The 20,011-nt window shown below is 44.3% G+C and overlaps 1 protein-coding gene across 1 annotated transcript in view; it reads left to right on the top strand.

The window, feature by feature from the left end:
• LOC117395483 (lamin-A) overlaps positions 1-20,011 on the top strand; it is a 49,196-nt gene that overhangs the window by 1,809 nt on the left and 27,376 nt on the right. Inside the window, exon 2 of the mRNA XM_033994410.3 lies at positions 14,350-14,853. Coding sequence (XP_033850301.3) covers positions 14,510-14,853 — 344 coding nt within the window. The 5' untranslated portion in view covers positions 14,350-14,509. The remainder of the gene's footprint in view (positions 1-14,349; positions 14,854-20,011) is intronic.

The raw sequence follows: 20,011 nt of genomic DNA, 5'->3' as shown, positions 1-20,011 counted from the left end.
TTTGCATCAATGAATATGAACATGGTCATTTGTGCTATGCATTTCAAGAATATTACAGAGGATATTCAAGCTTTAAAACTTCCCCCTCCTCCATCTGCTACTCACTGCGTGTTCATGCAGTAACCATGGTAATCACAACCACACCTAGCAACTGGCTTTCTTCATTCTTATAATCAGGAGAGCAGCGAAAACTGGTACTGAAGCTAAAGGCAGAACATGATTGTTGATCTAACCGCTGCTGCACCAACTTCATTCTGCCTCAGTATGAATCTCCTTACAGTTTGATACTGCCACCAAAAGAGTTGGATCAAATCTGTGGAGCCACAAAATACACCACAGTCCTAGAGGTCTCCCCTGGTAAAGGCACGGCCGCGTGGTGTGCAGGGGGGAGTCACACAGTCAGGAGCACAGGGGTCCCAGAGGGTCTCCCCTGGTAAAGGCACGGCCGTGTGGTGTGCAGGGGGAGTCACACAGTCAGGAGCACAGGGGTCCCCGAGGGTCTCCCCTGGTAAAGGCACGGCCGCATGGTGTGCAGGGGGAGACACACAGTCAGGGGAGCACAGGGGTCCCAGAGGGTCTCCCCTGGTAAAGGCACGGCCGTGTGGTGTGCAGGGGGAGACACACAGTCAGGGGAGCACAGGGGTCCCAGAGGGTCTCCCCTGGTAAAGGCACGGCCGCATGGTGTGCAGGGGGAGTCACACAGTCCGAGGAGCACAGGGGTCCCCGAGGGTCTCCCCTGGTAAAGGCACGGCCGCATGGTGTGCAGGGGGAGACACACAGTCAGGAGCACAGGGGTCCCCGAGGGTCTCCCCTGGTAAAGGCACGGCCGCATGGTGTGCAGGGGGAGTCACACAGTCAGGGGAGCACAGGGGTCCCAGAGGATCTCCGCTGGTAAAGGCACAGCCGTGTGGTGTGCATGGGGAGTCACACAGTCAGGAGCACAGGGATCCCCGAGGGTCTCCCCTGGTAAAGGCACGGCCGCATGGTGTGCAGGGGGAGTCACACAGTCCGAGGAGCACAGGGGTCCCAGATGGTCTCCCCTGGTAAAGGCACAGCCGCGTGGTGTGCAGGGGGGAGTCACACAGTCAGGGGAGCACAGGGGTCCCAGAGGGTCTCCCCTGGTAAAGGCATGGCCGCGTGGTGTGCAGGGGGAGTCATAGTCTGGAGCGCAGGTTTCTGGCTGTGTCAAATTCTTCACTGGGGATTCTACAAGGAGTATTGGCTCTAGCACTGGGTTAGGGAGGCAAACTGGGACTGTTTCTCCTCACTGACCCTCCAGGGGGCGGTAGCTCACAACCGCTGTGGAGCTCCTGGCAGTGAAGAAGCGACTGGCTTGGGGATCAGAGGACCCCCCCCGACATTCAGCTCTCTTGGGGGGAGTTGCTGCAGTGAGGGAGGGTAATTGGACATTCAAAATTGGGGTAGGAAAAAAATGAATCAGTGCAACTTTAAGCTTTAACAGATTTTACCTAAAAGGAGAAGTAGCTGAAAGCAGCCAGTTCCTTGTGTGTGCTTTGCTTTGGCATTCAGCTTGCTGGGAAGAGTTAGTCATCAAATTAGCAGCCCAGCCCAGCCCTCCTCTTTGGGCAGGCAGTGCTGGCATGTGAGTCGTTTCATAACCAGAGCTCCCCACGGGACTAAAGATGGCATGTGTGTGCTTCAGCACTTAAACTACTAGACAAGAGAACAATTAGAGAGAGAAAGAAAGAAAGAAAGAAAAAGAAAGAAAGAGAAAGCAAGCACTGGGCTGCAGCGTGGAAGGCAGTGGGTTTCAGTGGTTAAGGAAAGAAAGAAAGCACAGGGCTGTAGGTTGGCTGTATTGTAGGAACTGCTAATCTGATTTTGATGTGTCCTTGACTGGGTGTGTAAGAATATATGCATTTGAAAAGCAAGCTCTATGACTAGCTTCCCAGTCTCCTCTCTGATACCCGGCACTCCACTGTGCCAGTCTCCTCTCTGATACCCGACACTCCGCTGTGCCAGTCTCCTCTCTGATACCCGGCACTCCGCTGTGCCAGTCTCCTCTCTGATACCCGGCACTCCGCTGTGCCAGTCTCCTCTCTGATACCCAGCACTCCGCTGTGCCAGTCTCCTCTCTGATACCCTGCACTCCGCTGTGCCAGTCTCCTCTCTGATACCCTGCGCTCTGCTGTGCCAGTCTCCTCTCTGATACCCGGCACTCCGCTGTGCCAGTCTCCTCTCTGATACCCGGCACTCTGCTGTGCCAGTCTCCTCTCTGATACCCTGCACTCCGCTGTGCCAGTCTCCTCTCTGATACCCTGCACTCCGCTGTGCCAGTGTCCTCTCTGATACCCAGCACTCCGCTGTGCCATTCTCCTCTCTGATACCCTGCACTCCGCTGTGCCAGTCTCCTCTCTGATACCCGGCACTCCGCTGTGCCAGTCTCCTCTCTGATACCCTGCACTCCGCTGTGCCAGTGTCCTCTCTGATACCCAGCACTCCGCTGTGCCATTCTCCTCTCTGATACCCTGCACTCCGCTGTGCCAGTCTCCTCTCTGATACCCGGCACTCCGCTGTGCCAGTCTCCTCTCTGATACCCTGCACTCCGCTGTGCCAGTCTCCTCTCTGATACCCAGCACTCCGCTGTGCCATTCTCCTCTCTGATACCCAGCACTCCGCTGTGCCAGTCTCCTCTCTGATACCCTGCACTCCGCTGTGCCAGTCTCCTCTCTGATACCCTGCACTCCGCTGTGCCAGTCTCCTCTCTGATGCACTCCGCTGTGCCAGTCTCCTCTCTGATACCCTGCACTCCGCTGTGCCAGTCTCCTCTCTGACACCCGGCACTCCGCTGTGCCGGTCTCCTCTCTGATACCCTGCACTCCGCTGTGCCAGTCTCCTCTCTGATACCCTGCACTCCGCTGTGCCGGTCTCCTCTCTGATACCCTGCACTCCGCTGTGCCAGTCTCCTCTCTGATACCCTGCACTCCGCTGTGCCAGTCTCCTCTCTGATACCCTGCACTCCGCTGTGCCAGTCTCCTCTCTGATACCCTGCACTCCGCTGTGCCGGTCTCCTCTCTGATACCCGGCACTCCGCTGTGCCAGTCTCCTCTCTGACACCCGGCACTCCACTGCTTCTGCAGCTCATTGTGTAGCAGTCAGAGCTGAGGGATTCCCCAGCATGGAAGAGCTCGTCATTCTTTAATAACCGGGCTTGAGAAAGTGCCCCCTAACCGCATCACAGAAAGCATTACCTTTCCCAGCAGTGCAAAGAGACTGCAGTGTCCATAGCTGTGCTTATTCCTCTGAATCCCCAGAGTGCACAACCTCATGTTGCAGAGCTTGTCTTGTGTTTTGCAGGTGACTGATCACAAAATAATTCCAGAAATCAGACCTGTTTTGCACTTCCATTAGCTACACAGGTCTCAAATGTGCAGTTTTGAAAGAAACGCACGTTACAGTGAACAGTCATTTCTCTAACACAAACTGGGATAAGATGGATTTCCTGATAGTACTCATTTTGCAGTCGCTTATTGAAAATTACTTCTACAATACCAATTCACTTAACACAAATTTCCTGTTTGTGTGAATTAGTGTAAAGGATATTGGGAAATGTATTAACTTGCATCCAGTTTAGCGCCTCTGTTCTGTATTTAAGTGCTGTTTTGGGACTACAGATCCCATGATGCACAGCAGGAAGTATTTTGTGAGCTGCAATCACTTTCCCCAAGCTCTGTGATGTTTGTGTTGTAAAGTTAATTCAAATCTGTGCACCAAGGTAATACAATCCAAACTGTGCTTGAGAGCTTGTATTGTGCATTTCTGTCTGCAGAAATATGTGGTCCTGTTTAGAATTGCTTTGAAGATCCAGCCAGCCAGCCAGCCAGCCTCCACACGCCCCCAGATTGTGATACTGTTTGTATTTGTTAATTTGTAAACACAAAGGTGCCGGATCTCATCGTTAAGGAAGGACGGTGTGTTTGTTTCCAGTCCTAATGCACCGCCCGTTTATTATCTGAGATCTGTTGGAAGTAGCCCTGCAAGCGTCTTTGACCAAATAGGAACAAACAAGCAAACAGCACGAGGGGTTTAGACACCCCTTCATTCAGCGTTTTATTTTTTGTGACACCATTCAGCCTTTTGAATTGTTGCCATTTGACTCAAAATTATAATACTGTATAGTTTAATTGATTTATAAGCAATGTTATAAAAAAAATGCTGAAGCTACTACAAATAAAAAAGCAGTCCTTTGCAATAAGTAAATAGTGGAGCTCTGTGATAGGCGGTGCACCTGGGGGGTGAAGGGTTAATGGCGGGCGGCCATTTTGGTAAAGGGACAGTCTGGAACCAAGATGGCCACGGTTTGCACAGCCAGCTAATTTATTGTTTGATTGTTTCATTAATTGAGTGATGGCAAAAGTGTGGAATGTGGCCAGGTGGTGGTTGAATCAAATAACCTCTAACTCAATGGAAGGCAGCAGAAAAGAGTGGAGTGGAGTGGAAGGATTGACACTGCACTGCGATAGCTGAAGCTTGGGTGCCATTTTGCTTGTTTTGAAGTTAATCTTTAAGTTTAGTTGGAATCTGCAGTCGTTGTTGGTCCTCAGCCAGCATTTGAATCACTTGCTCCATTTTATGATGTCTCTTACAGGCAACGTAGTTCCCTTTTTGTTCACTAGGGGCACAATCCCACCCTGACACCAGGTGTGGTAAAGTGGCAAAATCGTCAAGATGGCCGCCAGCCACCAAACACGTGTCGCAGGCGCCTGTAGTGGATTTATTCTCCACTATTCAAAGAGAGTCAGGATTCAGGGTGATTATCAGCTCTAGATATTTTATTCAATGTATATAGAGGAAGAGTCTAGAAAAAACACAAATGGAGTTACAGTAGATGTTTATACAGGATTTTTACAAGCTTGAAGGTAGGGTGTGTTTGGTGCGTTTTACAGCTGTGCTAACAGAAAGTAGGGTAATAAGATCATAACAGAGCCATTGTTCAGAGATGATGGCCTAGGGGTGGGGTGTAGTGTTATTCAGAAGCTTGAGGGTTACCTGTTACACTTAGCTGATGTAATCACTGTCTGCTATAGACTGAAAGGCATTTCGTATTCATTTAAATATATATCGTCAGAATTCAATAATTTTCCTCTTCCTCCTTTGCAAAGCACAGATGTTTTTTCAATCCGTTTACACTTTTGTTATCTTCGTGTTTGGTGATCGGACGATAGCCGATTGCTTTAAGCTTAGACTTTTCTGTCCCTTACCAATAAGATGCAATACATTGTACACTAGGAGGCTGTGTGGTCCAGTGGTTAAAGAAAAGGGCTTGTAACCAGGAGGTCCTCAGTTCAAATCCCACCTCAGCCACTGACTCACTGTGTGACCCTGAGCAAGTCACTTAACCTCCTTGTGCTTCGTCTTTCGGGTGAGACGTAGTTGTAAGTGACTCTGCAGCTGATGCATAGTTCACACACCCTAGTCTCTGTAAGTCGCCTTGGATAAAGGCGTCTGCTAAATAAACTAATAATAATAATAATAATAATAATAATAATAATAATAATAATAATAATAATAATAATAGTCTGAAGTAACATCTATCATAGCGAGCTACCAATGACAAAAAAGTCATGTTTGTATCCCGAAATGGATTCAATTATCATGGCTGGGAATTGGTGCTCCTGTATTATTGTTGCGGGCTTGAGCTGTCACCTATAGAGTAAAATCTCTTAACCCTAATTCACTGAGCAAGATTTGTTTTAGCAGAACATCATCTTGCTGCAAAACATGCAGAACGAAGGGTACTGGGTCGGCAGGGAGGGGGTTAATTTCATGTGGGAATGTGGCTGAGCTGTGAACTGAATGAATGATGATTTATTAGGCTCCAGTCACAGGTGTATCTAAAGGGTGTGCACTGGTGTTAGTAGAGTTAATGTCGCTGAAGGGTAGTGTTGGAGATAGGTGTGGTGTGGTGTGGTGTGAGACTGTAGAGGCTACATGCCCGAAGTGACGGTGAAGTCTGTCTGTTACGTTTTGTTTAACCCTTTTGTTTTGGCCCTTGTGCCTGTTTATTTGTTGTTTGTTAGTTTTTGTGTTTTGCGCGATAGCACTTAAACTGCAGCTTCTGTTTCTCTTCTGAGTCTCTCTTCCATCCGCTAACAGCTTGGGCCCTGACGCTACCCTGTCACAGAGGTGCATAATAATACATGTGCAGTCAAAAAATGTGCACTTGCTAGAACCGAAGTGATTGTATTTCATCTTGCTCTTAATTGTATTAATACTTGTACTGTGATTCTTGAAATGTATTTTTGTTTACGACTGTAAGTCGCCCTGGATAAGGGCGTCTGCTAAGAAATAAATAATAATAATAATAATAATAATAATAATAATAATAATAATAATAATAATAATAATAATAATAATAATACAGGACAGTGCACAGCTCTTCCTTGAGGTGTCTTTGTATTTGTGTAACGTTTTCTTTCCTGTGCTTTTTGTATTACATTTTGTTGGAGGCCAGATGAGGCAGGCTGCACCTGCAGTTCTTCAACACAGAAATGTAGTGGAAACCCAGTTTAAAAAAGCTGTGTGATATCAGTAGTTGTGGAACTCAGACAGAAACATTAAATATAGCCTGCAGTGTTTTAATATTAATTAGGGCGTTTGTACTTGGAAGGAGAATTTCTCTGGCTAAAAGGAAACTACATGGAAACCCAAGAGGCACTACCGAAATAGCGTGAGACTGGCTTTTCTGTTTCCATGGAAACCTGGCCGCTGTTGTTAAAAACATGGCCACTGTTGTTAAAAACATGGCCGCTGTTGTTCAAGAACAATAGCTTTTTGACGTTTTGCTGTTTGGGGTGTCATTTTCTGACTCATAGATGTGGCTTCCTTAAACTAGTCATTTTCTGACTCATAAGAACATAAGAAAGTTTACAAACGAGAGGAGGCCATTCGGCCCATCTTGCTCGTTTGGTTGTTAGTAGCTTATTGATCCCAGAATCTCATCAAGCAGCTTCTTGAAGGATCCCAGGGTGTCAGCTTCAACAACATTACCGGGCAGTTGGTTCCAGACCGTCACAATTCTCTGTGTAAAAAAAGTGCCTCCTATTTTCTGTTCTGAATGCCCCTTTATCTAATCTCCATTTGTGACCCCTGGTCCTTGTTTCTTTTTTCAGGTCGAAAAAGTCCCCTGGGTCGACATTGTCTATACCTTTTAGAATTTTGAATGCTTGAATCGGATCACTGCATAGTCTCTTTGTTCAAGACTGAATAGATTCAATTCTTTTAGCCTGTCTGCATACGACATGCCTTTTAAACCTGGGATAATTCTGGTTGCTCTTCTTTGCACTCTTTCTAGAGCAGCAATACCCTTTTTGTAACAAGGTGACCAGAACTGAACACAATAATCTAGGTGAGGTCTTACTAATGCATTGTAAAGTTTTAACATTACTTCTCTTGATTTAAATTCAACACTTCTCACAATATATCCAAGCATCTTGTTGGCCTTTTTTTTATAGCTTCCCCACATTGTCTAGATGAAGACATTTCTGAGTCAACATAAACTCCTAGTTCTTTTTCATAGATTCCTTCTTCAATTTCAGTATCTTTATGATATATATAATGCACTTTTTTATTGCCTGCGTGCAGTACCTTACACTTTTCTCTATTAAATTTCATTTGCCATGTGTCTGCCCAGTTCTGAATGCTGTCTAGATCATTTTGAATGACCTTTGCTGCTGCAACAGTGTTTGCCACTCCTCCTATTTTTGTGTCGTCTGCAAATTTAACAAGTTTGCTTACTATACCAGAATCAAAATCATTAATGTAGATTAGGAACAGCAGAGGACCTAATACTGATCCCTGTGGTACACCACTGGTTACCTCGCTCCATTTTGAGGTTTCTCCTCTAATCAGTACTTTCTGTTTTCTACATGTTAACCACTCCCTACTCCATGTGCATGCATTTCCTTGAATCCCTACTGCGTTCAGTTTGAGAATTCATCTTTTATGCGGGACTTTGTCAAAAGCTTTCTGGAAATCTAAATAAACCATGTTGTATACTTTGCAATTATCTATTGTCGATGTTGCATCCTCAAAAGAATCAAACAGGTTAGTTAGACACGATCTCCCTTTCCTAAAACCATGCTGACTGTTTCCCAGGATACTGTTACCATATAGGTAATTTTCCATTTTGGATCTTATTATAGTTTCCATAAGTTTACATACATATAATAGAAGTCAAGCTTATTGGTCTGTAGTTACCTGGTTCGGTTGTGTCTCCCTTTTTGTGGATCGGTATCACGTTTGCAATTTTCCAGTCTGTCAGTACAGCCCCTGTGTCAAGGGACTGTTGCATGATCTTGGTTAGCGGTTTGTAAATAACTTCTTTCATTTCTTTGAGTACTATTGGGAGGATCTCATCCAGCCCAGGGGATTTGTTTATTTTAAGAGCTCCTAGTCCCTTTAACACTTCTGCCTCTATGCTAAAGTTAGTTAAAACTGGATAGGAACAGGTGAACATGTGGGGCATGTTGTCCGTATCCTCCTTTGTAAAAACCTGTAAATAGATGTGGCTTCCAAAAAAAAAGTTTTTCTATCATTTTTTTCATACAATTCATCATTTGAAAAGTGTTTTAATTCTCGCATGTCAGACAGAAAGGTTCTGGATCTGGAATCCGCTGCGATCCGGCACAGAAGAGCCCCTGGATACACTATAATGTGTGCTGAAGGTCGACCCAAGCAACTTTATTCACTGTTGCCCAAGCGGTTCTCTAGAAATGTGAAGCAGTTGAAAGGAGCACAGGTAGAATTCCACTCCTCTCACACCTCAGGCACGAGAAACAAGATGTGAGCTAACCAGCAATCCGGTCTCCACACCCAGCACAGGAATGTGAGTATTGCCACTTGTGCTCCATAGGCCCGCCCTGTAGAAATATAGACCTGTCTTGGCTTCTGCACTTGGAAGTCTTCAAAGACAATCGGCCTAAAGCCTGCTTTTTAGGAGTCTCAGGCACAGGATCCTGGAGTTTAATGAGTCTTTTTATCCAATATTATTTATTTATTTTTTTTCATGTGTGGGCCTGTTCAGGCCGTCAGCCAGCATCATTAAATTAAACCGACATTCCTCTCTCAGTGTGAAAGCAACAACAGATCTGCCCTGATGGAGAGCATGATTACGAATCCTGATAGGATGGTGTTTTTGTCATAGCATTTGTAAACAATATAACTGGAACGTTGAGTTTTTTCAGACCGTGACACTGCGTGAGCGACTAAAAATTAAAATCTACAGAAGAAACCGAAAACATTCAAAATGTTTGCCGTTTCTTTTTAAAAGGAAAGCTAGACGCATTGGCTCTCATATGAGTGCCGATCGCTGCTTCTCCTGTGACCAACGTGTTTTCAGTGTTAATCCCTTCATGCGATTCTTGGAAGTTGACTGGAAGTGTAGCATTGAAGTATCTGCAAGGAGCGTTCGATGACTCTTCACTGACAGCTTTAAATAAATTGCCATTAATGTGTGTGTTTTGTGACAGACAGCCTCCATCACAAGCAGTTCTCTAGATAAATGTGAAAGTGCTGCAGACGATGCCAATTATTTTTATTATTTTCTCCCGATTTGGAATGACCAATTATTTTTAGGCTCAGCTCACCGCTACCACCCCTGAGGTGACTCAGGAGGGCGAGGACAAACACACGCTGTCCTCCGAAGCGTGTGCCGTCAGCCGACCACTTTCTTTCATACTGCGGACTCACCATGCAGCCACCCAAGAGCTACAGCGTCGGAGGACAACGCAGCTCTCGGACAGCTTACAGTCAAGCCCGCAGGTGCCCGGCCAGACTACAGGGGTCGCTGGTGCGCGGTGAGCCGAGGACGCCCTGGCCGACCTAACCCTCCCTCCCCCCGGGCGACGCTCAGCCAATTGAGCGCCACCCCCTGGGAGCTCCCGTCCTCGGTCGGCAAGGGAACAGCCTGGACTCGAACCGGCGACGTCCAGGCTATAGAGCGCATCCTGCACTCCAAACGGAGCACCTTTAATGGATGCGCCACACGGGAGCCCACAAAATGTATACATTCTATAGGGTGATGCAACACTTTAGGCCCGAGCTGTACAGTTCGGTAAGAGACTGAAATATGATTGTCTGAGCTTTGTGTATTTTGGTGATGAGTGATTTGGCTGTAGCAACATAGCTGGCGGTTATGTTGTGTCTGTTTTTTTATCGTAATACAACCCTGCCCCACTGTGTAACCAGAGCCAAACCTCAGATTAGGAGCTGCAGCCCTGAGCTTCATAACCAGACACACCTCAGACTAGGAGCTGCAGCTCTGAGCTTCATAACCAGACACACCTCAGATTAGGAGCTGCAGCCCTGAGCTTCATAACCAGACACATCTCAGACTAGGAGCTGCAGCTCTGAGCTTCATAACCAGACACACCTCAGATAAGGAGCTGCAGCTCTGAGCTTCATAACCAGACACACCTCAGATTAGGAGCTGCAGCTCTGAGCTTCATAACCAGACACACCTCAGATTAGGAGCGGCAGCTCTGAGCTTCATAACCAGACACACCTCAGATTAGGATCTGCAGCTCTGAGCTTCATAACCAGACACACCTCAGATTAGGAGCTGCAGCTCTGAGCTTCATAACCAGACACACCTCAGATTAGGAGCGGCAGCTCTGAGCTTCATAACCAGACACACCTCAGATTAGGAGCTGCAGCTCTGAGCTTCATAACCAGACACACCTCAGATTAGGAGCTGCAGCTCTGAGCTTCATAACCAGACACACCTCAGATTAGGACACTGTGTGACACTGTTCACATACTGCAGATTTGAATGTACACTTGGATTCAAAAACTGGATCCAATTCCAGCACACTGGTGTGGATTTCTCTCCAGTCCTAAATTAGAAACACCAGGCAAGGCTCCAGACTGCCACTAAAATAGCTGCAAATTCAACAGGGGGGGGGGCTGCCTTTTTGGGGTTCGGTGCAATGCAAAAATGCTGCCTCTCCCTTTAAAGCCATGTGTCAGTATTTATGAATGCTCTATGACGTCAATAAAAAAAAAAATGTCAAACTGAAATACGGTAACAGTGATGGTGACCAAAAAAAATATAGTGAAGGGCTGAAAGCCAACAAAATAGTCAAAAAAACACAAAAAGTGAAAAGGTTACAGTACCAAAGATTTTTAATAAACCAGTGTTGTCTTTCGCCAGTGAAATCGTAGGATACCTAAATAAAGTTTGGAGTCGGCACAAACAGTTTTATTTCCATCTGTTGCATCTTTAGGAGCCTCGTCTACGCCAGATATAATCAATAGATCTGGTTAGTGTTGCCCCTCAGGAGTTTGAAGTTGATTTAATTGTGCAGCAGCTTCTCTAGTTAGATAATGAGATGATCGCTCTTCAGCCAAAAAAGCAGACACGGCATTTCAAAGCGTTTCCATAGCGATAAACAGTAAACGTACTAAACTAAAGCAGGGTCAGCTGCTGCAGGGAAAGGACGTTTATTTCACAAACTGACCATTTGAAGAGCGATGAAAGCATAGAAGTTGTAATTCGATGTGTGCACCGTGCAATGTGCTCCTGAAGTTACTGCTAAACAAACAAACAAACAAACATTTCAGGAATTCAGAATGACTTGTAATGTATCTGACCTGATTGCAGTAGAAGCTAAATGTCTAAAATACAAACATGCTGTTTCCTTCGCTATCATCAGCTGCATATATGAATCATTCAGCAGAATGAGGCAACAACCAAGTGAATAGAAGTGAAGTTACTGTGTTAGTATCACTTTAGTATCATGACAAGTAGAGTCGCAATTGAAACATTGTAATCTTCGTTAATCTTGAAATGAATCCATCTCATTCAAGTTTGTTTTATTTCTCCTTCTCCTTCTCCTTCTTCTTCTTCTTCTTCTTCTTCTTCTTCTTCTTCTTCTTCTTCAAAGTTCTTCTTGTTACCTATAAAGTCTTGCATGGTCTTGGACCTTCTTCTCTTCCAGATCTGCTGACCCACATGTCCCGGGTCGTTCCCTGAGATGGGAACATGCTAATCTTCTGACAGTCCCCACATTCGTTTGAGCTCTGTTGGAGCCGGGGCATTCAGTTATAATGCAACTCGTCTTTGGAACTTGCTCCAGATTCATATCAGGAATGCTAGCACAACTGAATCTCTTAAATCCAGTTTGAAAACGTATTTGTTTGGGTCTGTTTATTTGTGGCTGGATTATATATTAGACACAGGCTGTTCTATACCTTTCTTTTGTGAAGCGCCATGGAATGTATTTTATTATTATTATTATTATTATTATTATTATTATTATTATTATTATTATTATTATTATTATTATTATCCAAAAAACTACCCAGCACAGAGAAACCTGTCGTCCTATTTCTGGATTAATATAGTTGCCCCTTCTTTATAGTTTTATATTTGTTTACACAGAATTATACAGAAACATTTAAATATGGTAGCAAACAACATGCTCCAGAAGTGGCACCCAGCAATTGGATTTGGCAACCAATTTGCTGTTAAATACTTTGAACCAACTGCTAAATCACAATGAAGTTAGTTTATTACTCACCTGAATACATGTAACATTATACTGTATATTTTCTTATCAGTTTCCTTTGAAAGGGTGTCCTTTACTGATGTTTTTCAACACTTAACTGTGGCTCCCGACTACAGCATTATAAAGGGGGGCCCCTATATTCTCTTTTATTAATAAATTAAAATTGTCTAAATAAAGCAAAGCATTCATTAATGGTTATATTCTCCTTAATTGTAAATACTATTTTATATATATATATGATAGTACACTTGATTCATGGGCTTGCAGCGATCCTGAATTTCTAGAAGTGTAGTCTGTCCAAACTGGTTTCATTTGTTGTTTTGTTGCTAGGGAGTGTATTTTGAGCAGTGAAAGCATGTTTAGCACGCAGGTGGTACTTGAGATTAGATGTGGCCTACGTTTGTGATAATGAAACTCAGTTTGACAGGAGATGAGTCAAAGTTTTTTTTTTAAATAAACTTCCCATTCACAAGTTCTTCACTTTTAGTGCTTTGCTCTATAATGCAGTTCTGTGACTTTCTATGCAAACGTTGACTGCACTCCTTGCATTGCATGCGCTCGAGTATATTTTAAAATGGTGCTGCAGAATTAGTGTGCTAAGAGGAGTGCGATTAACGAGTGTTAAATATCAATTTAACTGCTAGCATTGATGAATCGATTATTAATCATCATGGCTAAACTCTCATTAATTGATTAATCTGCCTCTCTGGCATTGCTAGACTGTAGCTCTTCCTTGTGGATTTTATGATGAGAAATGGCAGAAGATCAAATGGAAATTTTAATAACACAGATTTCTCTTTGTTCTATAAGTTATAAGTGCACAGCAGGGTAGATTTGAAGGGTACAATCACTTGAAGCAGTCGTACCAGTTCTGTGCGGGTGTTTGCATTGTGAAGAACACGCCTCAGATAAGAGTAAGCACGCACTATAGAGCACATTTACTCTGTGACTCACCGGACACTGTGCGACACTCTTCACATACTGCAGATTTGAACGTACACTTGGATTCTAAAGCAATCCTTTTTATTATATACTCTGCCCAACATTAATAACCAGTATTGGGACTTTTGTTCTCTTTTATTTTAATCTTTAAAAAGTGTTCCTGCAACTTTCATGCTGTTGGCGCTTACTAATACAGAGTCACTGGCTGATCGAGCCTGCATTCATCTGAGAGGGAGCTAGAACTGAAGAGCAGCTTCTGAACTCCTCGTCCAGCACTGTGATGACAAACTTGGTAAAAGATCTCAGGCTTTGAGTGCAGTAAGAACCATCCTCAATGATAGCAAACATCTTTAAAAAAAACAAAAAAATCAAATATAAGATAAGGAGCTTTAAAACATCTGCATATTATAAAACAAAATAGCATCTATTGTCTAGAGAACCGCTCAGTCAGTAGTGATGAAACTTGCTAATGGTGTTCTTAAGCACAAGCTATTGAGAGTAGCAGTTCTGTATTTAGAGCCATTTGCTATAAGTCAGTAAGGAAATATGTTGCAAAGTGCCAGATCAAAGATATAACCGCAAGCAAATTGTTTTTCAGAATGGGAAAAAAAGCTTTGAGAGCCCTAAGAAAACATACAATTCCATTCTAGTTTTCTTTTTTCCTAGAATCCCACCAAGTTAAAAAATAACCTCATTATCTGATTGCCACACCTTTCTCAAACATATGACCACAGCTGCGGGCCATTACACAACCAGTGCTGTGTTCTCCAAGACTGGAAAGGTAGTTTATTACGACAGCTTGCAGCTAGGCAAGAGTTAAGCAGACTCCTCCCTCCCTCCCTCCCTCCCTCCCCCTCTCTCTCTTGCTCCTTTCCAGAAATATATTGGCTGGGAACTCCGAGTAAGAAGCATTTCTGCAGAGCGAGCGAGAGCGAGAGTCACTGCTACTCAGAGAAGCTTCAGAGCACTGCAGGAAGCACACAGAGGATTTGCAAGGCTGTTTCGTGGAGATTCTTGTGGAAGTGTTCGACTTGAGGATGGAGACTCCTTCCCAGAAGCGCACTGCTCGCAGCGGGGGCACGCCGCTCTCCCCGGCCCGCATCACCCGGCTGCAGGAGAAAGAGGACCTGTGTGAACTCAACGACCGTCTGGCCGTGTACATCGACAAGGTGCGCTCGCTGGAGAGCGAGAACGCGGGGCTGAGGCTGCGCGTCTCCGAGTCTGAGAGCATCGTCAGCAGGGAGGTGTCGGGCATCAAGCTGGCCTACGAGACGGAGCTGGCGGACGCGCGCAAGACCCTCGACTCAGTCGCCAAGGAGCGCGCACGTCTGCAGCTGGAGCTGGCCAAGGTCCGAGAGGAGCACAAGGAGCTGAAAGCCAGGTAGGGGGCGCCACTGAGTTTGAAAAACACTTTGAAACATTTGAATTGTGAGGTGTGTGTCAGTGAATCGGGGTACTTTCTTTAAGCGATTTATCGCAATAGTGTGACCGTTACGTATTGAGGTACAGTTCTAAAAGCAATGCCTAGCTATTTTACAGAATGGTAATAGTTTAAAGTTGGTATTTCATTTTAGTTTTACCAAAATGGTCCAGCATTAAATTACTATTTGATCTTATTATGGACCATCACATGTATCGTGATGCATATCATATCACTATATATGACATAGTCTATAATAATAGAAATTACAAGAACATAAGTCCATCGAGGGGTTCTGTGCATAAACCACAAGAGCAAAACCCATATTATTTATTTATTTTTATTTTTTGTGGGGTTTTTTTTGTAGTTTGAGCAAATTGAAAGCAAAATCATCTGTGTGTTTTTTTTTATTTTTTATTGACCAAGAAAATGATACAGGAGATTACTATAATGAAGACACTTTTGTTTTTTATTATTCAAATGTGTGGACCACTATTGAAGTTTAATGAGTTATCAAGCCACTCCCAGTAATAGTATTGATGGTACCATGTAACTCCTATAAGTCAACTTACCTCAAACGCATTGGCATGGCTGCCCGTCAAGGGGCTGTCTGCAAATTTAATTAAGTTGCTTCAAATGTCATTAGTGGGCTGGCAGAGTTGAAATGTTACATTGTCACATGATTTGAATGAGGAAGGCTGTTCAGTCCTGGCACTTAGGATTCTCCAGACAAGCTCAAAACCAGCTTAAGCCAGATTTAACATATGTAAAGTAATTCAAATGGTTTTTAAAGCTCTTTAACTTTAAACCCTATTTTCTCTGTTTATCTAGTACTTGCACCTATTGAGTTGAATTGATGGCTGATTGCTAGAGTCTGTGTCAGCCTGTCTTCATTCACAGTCCAGTTCTTTCATTTAATCGTCTGACCCAATATTAGCACACACTGTTTCACAGCAGTAAGGCAGGGAGACAAACATGCGTTAAGCACTTGGGAGCAACAAGCTTGTGGTTTTAGTGATTGAAGTTTTGTGGTGGCCATAAGGGGAGTCTATTCAACCTATCCTGGCAGCACAAGAGACAAAACAGTGAGAGGCAAGGAAGACCGTAGAGGACTGTCGAAGCCTGTTCAGGAATCCTTCAGCCCTGCTCGAGTCAAACCACAGCAAGAAAGAGCAGGCCTCCCTCTGCTGTGTGCTGGTGGAGCAGAGAAAGAGAAAGGGAGGCTCTTATACTCTCTGAACAGCGTCCCTCTGCTGTGTGCTGGTGGAGCAGAGAAAGAGAAAGGGAGGCTCTTATACTCTCTGAACAGCGTCCCTCTGCTCTGTGCTGGTGGAGCAGAGAAAGAGGAAGAGAGGCTATAGTCTCTGAACAGCCTCCCTCTGCTCTGTGCTGGTGGAGCAGAGAAAGAGAGGCTATAGTCTCTGAACAGCCTCCCTCTGCTCTGTGCTGGTGGAGCAGAGAAAGAGAGGCTATAGTCTCTGAACAGCCTCCCTCTGCTCTGTGCTGGTGGAGCAGAAAAAGAGAAAGAGAGGCTATAGTCTCTGAACAGCCTCCCTCTGCTCTGTGCTGGTGGAGCAGAGAAAGAGAAAGAGAGGCTATAGTCTCTGAACAGCCTCCCTCTGCTCTGTGCTGGTGGAGCAGAGAAAGAGAAAGAGAGGCTATAGTCTCTGAACAGCCTCTCTCTGCTCTCTGTTGGAGCAGTTTTGTTTTAAGTTAAATGAACTGAAAAGGCAGGAATTTCCACAAACTCTGCCTTTCGCAAGTAACCGATGCTTGCCAGTTATTCACAGAGCTGTAATAACTGGAAACAAAAAGTAAAACCTTTCTTTGAACACCGCCCCTCCCTTCTCAATCCATTAGCACTAGCAACACCGCCCCTCCTTCTCATTGTTGAAGGTATTTCGTCCTTGGCTGTGTTCCAGGGAGCTCTCAAAGACAAGACTGCTGCTGCTGCTGCCTCCTGGTACCGAATCACTGCACGTGTTCTAGTTTAAAATCCAGGGTCGGTCGTATGACCTACAATCTATAGGGCTGAATTTGAAAGATTCCTAAGTTAACCTAGAAAAGCTGAAAGGTCACACTGTCACATGATTTGAGTGAAATCAGGAAGGCTGTTCAGTCCCAGCTGTTAGGATTCTCCAGACGAGCTCAAAGCAGCTCAAAGCCAGATTTAGAGAAAAATGAACTCAATATTGGAGCAACAGTCACGCAATGATATAACACAATAAAACAATAAAAAGTGAATTAAAACAACATTATTATTATTATTATTTATTTCTTAGCAGACGCCCTTATCCAGGGCGACTTACAATTGTTACAAGATATCACATTATTTTTACATACAATTACCCATTTATACAGTTGGGTTTTTACTGGAGCAATCTAGGTAAAGTACCTTGCTCAAGGGTACAGCAGCAGTGTCCCCCCACCTGGGATTGAACCCACGACCCTCCGGTCAAGAGTCCAGAGCCCTAACCACTACTCCACACCAACATTCAAAGCTAGTTACTCTTATGAGACGACACTCAGACTGAACTGAAACCTCAACTAGGTTTCTATAAGTTTTACTTGAGAGTTTTTTGATTGAAAACACTGCTGGAAGTGCAGTGCCAAGCGATACAAGAAAGGTGCCTAAAACACCAAAAAAAAGGGTTCTGACGTTCATTTTCCATGTTTGTCTGGGTTGTCTGGTTGCCGTGGGAACGGTGGCACCATCACTACACAGTTTTTAGAGCAGTGGAATTCACAGAGGTCTTTTTAATACACATATGGGGAAGCTGAACTTTCCCAAAGAGGGGTGGAGTACTCTAATACGCACCTCTTTGTTCTGTGAAAACGGCTTCCTGTTTATTTACATGTTACAGTTGAAGTTGTCAAATGTTTGACACATATTGGGAGCACCTTTGTTTAGGGATTCCCTTGGTACATGCCTGTACTGATAAAACCTACAGGAAAGAGTTGATTTGATCAGCCTGTACCCTGATAAACCACAGCAGGACTTTGAGAGGATTTTACAGCACCGGGGAATCCCTTGGGATTGCAGTGACCCCCTATCGGTAGTTATCCTGGGATCACCGTTACAAAACAGCTTGATGCAATCCACCGAGAGTCCCCAGTGCTGTAAAATGCTCTAAAAAACCATTGGCTGTAAAAACCATTGGCTTGAGTAAATCTAATTCTTCTGTGGTTATAATACACAGTGGAAGCCAAAGCTTTTCAAGAGGCCATACCCAATGTTTGGGAGTAATGCATTACTGTAATCTGATTACATTTTTCAGTAGCTTGTAAATGTGAGTTATTGATGTTTATTGAAGAGCAGTGTGTGTTTGAATTGGAGGAGGTGGGACATGTGTCCCTGTATGGGCGTGGCCAATAAGAGGCATTAACCAAACTTTATTATAAATAATATTTTAATTCAAAAAAAGTAACACAATACATACCGTAGTTATAATGTCGTTCTCCATGTTTTAGAATGAAATAAGATCTCTGTGACTGTTCTGAAATGTGTCGTTTCCAATAGACTGGTTTATAATGACTAATAAGGATGGATTGGTTTTCGAGCACTGGCTAGCACGCCTTTAAATAAACACAGAAAGAGATGTTGAAACTCTGAGTAACCGTCCGAATGCAGTTTATCTTTACTGCAAAAAACTTCATTTCACGCTTGTGATTAAAGCAGGGTTTCGTCCTTGGAGATGAAGAAGGTTCATTGACCCGCGTCTGGCAGGGTGGGTTGGTAATTGTGCTGCTGGCTTCAGACTCAAAGCAACCACGCTGGTGTGGGCTCTGCGAGCCACACCTGTTCAAACAGGGATTACGATTGGCCGGGTTCCAAAGCTGGACTCTCATCACACCTGCTCCGATTCACTGCCCCTCTCTCCCACACGATAGAGCCGGCTTTGTTTCTATCAAGTTGAAACCTCACCCAGCAGTCTGGGCTTTAGGAATAAATACCAGACTCTTCAGTCTTTTGAACCATCACATTCATCCATTTCCAAACTGTTTGTTTGTGAAAGATGACAACCTCCTGACAAAAGGCTGTTTGTCCCACTTCCAAACTGACTCACACATGCACATATGGTAAAGGCGTGCCAATGTATGTCACACTTTGAGTTTTAAGTATGTCCAGAGCTCTAGTTTTAATTGGATGTATATGGAATGTACAAATTTGATTGATAACAATTTCCTTGAGAGAAATAAATGTACAGTAATCACTGACTAATGTATGTTAGTTTGAGTGAATGACCTTGTAGTCCTGTAAGTGCCAGAGCCTCTGAAGAAACTAAGAAACAAGCTGGTTTCAAGGAGTGCTAAACAAGGTTTAAAATTTAAAATGAAACCAGCAATATTAACACTGGAAGAAACGTTGATATATGGAAGCATTTTCTGGCCCTCAGTTTAAATGACCGCTTTCTTCCATCCACCTAAACTTTGTTTAGGCAGTTCAGTGACATTTTGTTCTATTGCTGTTTGATCATGTTGCATTCCAGTGTATGTGATCTTTCTCCGATGAATCCCTGAATTCTAACAGAAACTTCTGCTAAAGAATCTCATTAAGGCTCCTCACAATTGGAGCAGCACTTTTCAAGATATCTAATAAACAGACCAAGAGCCCAGCTTTTAAAAAGAAGCAGTCTGGCTTTACAAAACGAGCTGGTCCTGCCCTGCTATCGACAAGAAGAGACGACTGTATCTGTGTGAATACAGAATCCCACAAAGTGTACTGTCTCTTTAAGGGTGTCAACCAGCATCTTTAAGCAATACAGTTCAAAGTACCCTCTCTGACTCACTTGGCAGGACCTCCCTGCCCAGACCTCTGTGGAAACTTTCCTCCTCAGCCAGCTCATTTCTACCCCCGTGGGGGGAAGAGAGAAGTCACGCTGCAGCCCTGCCCTGGCTTGTGATGGTGAAAATACACTGAAGACATGCTACTGTAACAAAGAGGCTTGTGTACAGCAGCTGTGTATCGTATCTGAATTGCACCAATCTAATCCATTACACTGTGTCATATACCCCCTGCCTGCCAACGCCCTGAATTAGCGATGCAAATTAGGTTGATCAAGTGCTTTGACATCCCTCCAGAGCTATAGAGATGTAGGAGCAGCACAATTGCAAGCAG

The sequence above is a fragment of the Acipenser ruthenus genome, chromosome 35 (assembly GCF_902713425.1).
Source record: "Acipenser ruthenus chromosome 35, fAciRut3.2 maternal haplotype, whole genome shotgun sequence".
NCBI lineage: Eukaryota > Metazoa > Chordata > Actinopteri > Acipenseriformes > Acipenseridae > Acipenser > Acipenser ruthenus.
Note: the sequence above shows the minus strand (reverse complement) of the source record. Positions and strands in the feature narration are given on the sequence as shown.